At 75.3% G+C, this 4,174-nt stretch overlaps 1 protein-coding gene across 1 annotated transcript; it reads right to left on the minus strand.

Annotated features, from left to right (window-relative positions):
* Nucleotides 1-273: 273 nt before the first annotated feature.
* PPP1R1B (protein phosphatase 1 regulatory inhibitor subunit 1B) lies at nucleotides 274-3,964 on the minus strand. The gene is made up of 8 exons (XM_062595349.1): nucleotides 3,839-3,964; nucleotides 3,164-3,224; nucleotides 2,572-2,594; nucleotides 1,908-1,983; nucleotides 1,635-1,763; nucleotides 696-764; nucleotides 479-613; nucleotides 274-356 (listed from the first exon to the last, which is right to left on the minus strand). The coding sequence occupies exons 1-8, from the start codon at nucleotides 3,917-3,919 to the stop codon at nucleotides 274-276; spliced, it is 657 nt and encodes a 218-aa protein (XP_062451333.1). The 5' UTR covers nucleotides 3,920-3,964.
* Nucleotides 3,965-4,174: the final 210 nt, after the last annotated feature.

The following is a 4,174-nucleotide window of genomic DNA, read 5'->3' on the forward strand; positions in this document are numbered from 1 at the left end:
CACAGCCCCCGCCTGCCCCACCCGCGCCCCCTGCCACCCCCGGACGCCTGGGCCCCGGCCCCGCCCCCCGACAGCGGCCGAGCCTCTCTGTACAGCGGTTTATTGCGCGGCGATGCTGGATGCGGGGCCGGGGGGGCGCGGGGCGGCCCGGGGGGCGCGGGGGCCCATGCACACGCACACACACACGGAGCCGGGCGAAGCGGGGCTGCGGCGGGCGGCGGGGCTGGACGGGGCGGGCCGGGCCGGCCGGGCCCTCCCGGGGCCCCGTCGCGGCTAGCTGGTGCCCAGCGGGAAGGCGCCCCCGGGGCGCGGCGGCGCCTCGGCGAAGCCGACGTGTCTGCGCTCCTTGCTGCGCTCTGCGGGCGGACGGACACGCTCAGCGGGCGGACGGACGGGCGGACGCGCGCCGGACTCGGCCGCCTCGTGGGGCTGCAGCCGCGGCGCCGCCGGGGCCCGTCGGGGCGGCCCGGGCCCGTACCGCCGCCGCGGGGCTCCTCCGGCTCCCGGCCCGGCTCCTGCTCGGCGCCGCCCTCGGGGGTCTCCGACCCCGTCAGCGCCTTCACGTCCTCGTCGCGCTCGTCTATGCCGCCGACGAAGGACACCTTCTGCCCCCCTGGCGGCGTGGGCGCCGTGGGGACGGGCCCGGGGGGCGACCCCGCCGCCGCCGCCCCCCGGCCCGGCCCCCCCCCCGTTACCTCTCCGCTTGTGCGCCTTGGCGGCGGCGGGGAAGAGCCGCGGCTCGGCCCGGGCCTGGCTCCCGGGGGCTTCGCGGGAGGCGGTGGTGAGGCGGCGGCGGCGGCGGCACCCCCGGGACCCCCCGCGGCACCGGGGGGGGGGGGGGGCTGGCAGCGCTGGCACCCGCCTCTGCGCCCCCCCCCCCCCACGCGCTGGCAGCCCATCCCTGTGTCCTCTGGGCTGCAGCAGCCCTTTCCCGTGTCCCCGTGTCCCCCGGGCTCCGGCAGCCCCCTCCCTGTGTCCCCGTGTCCCCCGGGCTCCAGCAGCCCCCTCCCCACGTCCCCATGTCCCCTGGGCTCCGGCAGCCCCCTCCCTGTGTCCCCGTGTCCCCCGGGCTCCGGCAGCCCCCTCCCTACGTCCCCATGTCCCCTGGGCTCCGGCAGCCCCCTCCCTGTGTCCCCGTGTCCCCTGGGCTCCAGCACCCCTGTCCTCCATGTCCCTAGGCAGCCCATCCCCATGTCCCCACGTCCCCCAGGCTCCAGCAGCCCCCTCCCTACGTCCTTGTTTCCCAGGCTCCGGCAGCCCCCTCCCCACGTCCCCGTGTCCCCAGGCTTTAGCAGCCCCCTCCCCACGTCCCCGTGTCCCCGGGCTCTGGCAGCCCCTTCTCTGTGTCCCTGGGCTCCGGCAGCCCCCTCCCTACGTCCCCGTGTCCCTGGGCTCTGGCAGCCCCGGCCCCGTGGCTCCAGGCTCCGGCAGCCCCCTCCCCACGTCCCCGTGTCCCCAGGCTCCAGCAGCCCCCTCCCCACGTCCCCGTGTCCCCGGGCTCTGGCAGCCCCTTCCCTGTGTCCCTGGGCTCTGGCAGCCCCCTCCCCACGTCCCCGTGTCCCCGGGCTCTGGCAGCCCCGGCCCCGTGGCTCCAGGCTCCGGCAGCCCCGGCCCCCAGCGCCCGTCGCTCTCACCGGGCTCGAGGGCGCTGTCGGGGTCGCAGGCGCGGGCCAGGTCGTGCTCGCCGTCGTCGGCCTCGCCGTCGGAGCTGTCGCCGCCGGCCAGGCCGCTCTCCAGGTGGGACTGCACGATGCGCTGCACGGCTGCGCCGCGCGGTGCCGTCAGCGCCGGGCCCTGCTGCAGGCTCAGCGCCCGCCCGGCCCCAGCTTCCCCACGCGCCGCGCACGGGGGGCTCCCGGCCCCCCGCATGGGCGCCGCGCGGCGGGTGCAGCCGGCCCGGCCGGTACCTTTGAGCGAGGGCGGCGTGTAGGCACACGGGTTGGTCCTCTTTGGTTTAAGCAGGCAGCCCTCGCCGGACGCTCGCTGCGGAGGAGGGCGCGGAGGTCGGGCCGTGCCCGCGGCCGGGGGTCCCGGGCATCCCCCCGCACGGGGCGGCGACCGCGGCCCCCGGGGTGACTGGGTCTGGCTCCGCGGAGACGGGGCCCGGCACCCCTGGGTCCAGGAATGGGGGTGCCGGGATGGGGACCCAGCCTTGGGACTCCCCGAGGACGTCCCCGTGATGGGGACCCTGCAATGGGGCCCCAGCCTGGTGGACCCTCCGGAGACGTCCCTGTGATGGGGACCCCGTGACAGGGACCCCGTGGGGCTGCACTCGGGGAGGGGATCCCTGGGGCTGGGGCTGGTTCGGGACGAGGGTGGGGCGGCTGAGCCCCGTGCCCACCGTCACCGTCCCCCCGTCCCGAGGGGGCTTGCACCGCCACCAAATCCCACCGCCCGTCCATGTCCCCGTCCCCATCTCTGTCCCCATGGTGCTGGTGCCCCAGGGCAGGGAGGAGACAGGGAAAACCGATAAGCGCCAGGGCCAGGCCGGGCCGGGGCCACCCGATAACCATGGCGGCGGCACCCCGGTGCCCGTCCCGGCGGCAGTGCCGGCCCCCGACGCCCGCTCACCTGGTAGGGCAGGGACTCCTCCTCTGTGGGCCGCGGTGCCGGCGGGGGAGAGAGCAAGTGAGCAGGATCGGGGCCCCGAGGGCAACCGTGGGCACCCATGGGTGCCCGAGGGCCAGGCAAATCCCCACCAACACCATCCCCAGGGATTTACCCCACCCTCCAGGAGGTGCCACTGCGTCCCATCCCTGCCACCATGTCCCATCCCTGTTGGGACCTCCTGTCCCTGCCACCATGTCCCCTCCCTGCCCCCATGTTCCATCCCTGCCACCATGTCCTGTCCCTGCTGTGACTTCCCGTCCCTGCCACCACATCCTGGCTCTGCCATCGTGTCCCATCCCTGGCACATCCCCATCACCATGTCCCACCCCAGCACCAAGTCCCATCGCCAGCGCATCCCCTGCCACCATGTCCCGTCCCTGCCACCACATCCTGGCTCTGCCACCATGTCCCACCTCTGACACCATCTCCCGTCCCTGGCACATCCCTGTCACCATGTCCCACCCCAGCACCAAGTCATGTTGCCAGCACGTCCCCTGCCACCGTGTCCCATCCCTTCCACCATGTCCCGTCCTGCACGGCACGGGTGGCTCACCTGGGGACGAGTGCTCGGAAAGCTGGAAGAGCATGGCCGGCGTGGGCCTCCGCCGGCGGATCTGCGCGAGCGGGACGTCACCGCGCGCCCGGGGCCAGGCTGCCCCAGCCCTTCCCGGGCGCCGGGTGCACGGGCGTGCGGGTGCACCGGCAGGGACGGGGCGAGCGCTGCCGAAAGGCGCAGCGCCCCGTGGGGCGGCCGCGGCCGGACCCCGGCTCCCCCCAGCCCCTGGTCCGCCGTGGGCAGCCGCAGCCCCAGGCTGGGCAGAGGCAGCTCCGCTGCGGTGCATTGGCACCGTCCCCCCATCCTGCACTGCCCCATCCCTTCCCTCCCGTCCCTCTGTCCTGCCCCCCCCGTGCTTTTCCCTGCTGTCCCCCTGTCCTGTCACCTCCTGTCCCTCTGTCTTGTCCTTTCCCCGCATGACTCACCTTTGCCATGGGACCGCAGCTCGCACGGGGACCTTGGAGTACCCCTGCCCTGTCCCTGTCTGTCCCTGTCCCATCCTGTCCCACTGTCCAGCCCTGTCCCCTCTGTCCTCCCTCCCTTCTGTTCCCTGCCACATCCCTCCCTGCTGTCCCCCGTCCCCTGTCCCATCCCCGCAGGGCGCAGGCGGGTACCGGTGGTGCCCAGGGGGCCGGGGGCTGCCCCGACGGCCACCCCGACGGCCGCCCTCACCAGCTCCACAGCGCGGGGGTCCAGCTGACTGGGGGGCGCCGGCACCGAGAACTGGATCTTCTTGCGGTCCTTGGGGTCCATGGCGGGGGCTCGGCGGGGCCGGGCTCGCTGCGCTCCTACCTACCGCGCGCCCTGCGGAGTTCGGCAGCGCCCGGGCTCGGCACGGCGCGGACTGAGCGCAGGGAGCTGGGGAAAGCAGCGCCGGTGAGGAGGAGGAGGAGGAGGAGGAAGGAGAGGGAGGGAGGACACGTCTCCTACGGGCGCGCTGAATTATTCATCCCGCGGGCAGGGGGGCTGAGGCCTCGCTAATGAGCCCTCGGGGAGCTGATTAGGGGG

The sequence above is a fragment of the Rhea pennata genome, chromosome 26 (assembly GCF_028389875.1).
Source record: "Rhea pennata isolate bPtePen1 chromosome 26, bPtePen1.pri, whole genome shotgun sequence".
NCBI classification, from domain to species: domain Eukaryota; kingdom Metazoa; phylum Chordata; class Aves; order Rheiformes; family Rheidae; genus Rhea; species Rhea pennata.

Bases quoted from the DNA above. Each gene is read 5' to 3' on its own strand.
- PPP1R1B (XM_062595349.1), bottom strand. From the start codon at position 3,919: ATGGACCCCAAGGACCGCAAGAAGATCCAGTTCTCGGTGCCGGCGCCC. The intron at 765-1,634 runs GTGAGAGCGACG...CCTCCCGCGAAG, and splicing joins CGACAGCGCCCTCGAGCCCG to CCCCCGGGAGCCAGGCCCGG. The intron at 357-478 runs GTACGGGCCCGG...GTCCGCCCGCAG, and splicing joins GGAGGAGCCCCGCGGCGGCG to AGCGCAGCAAGGAGCGCAGA.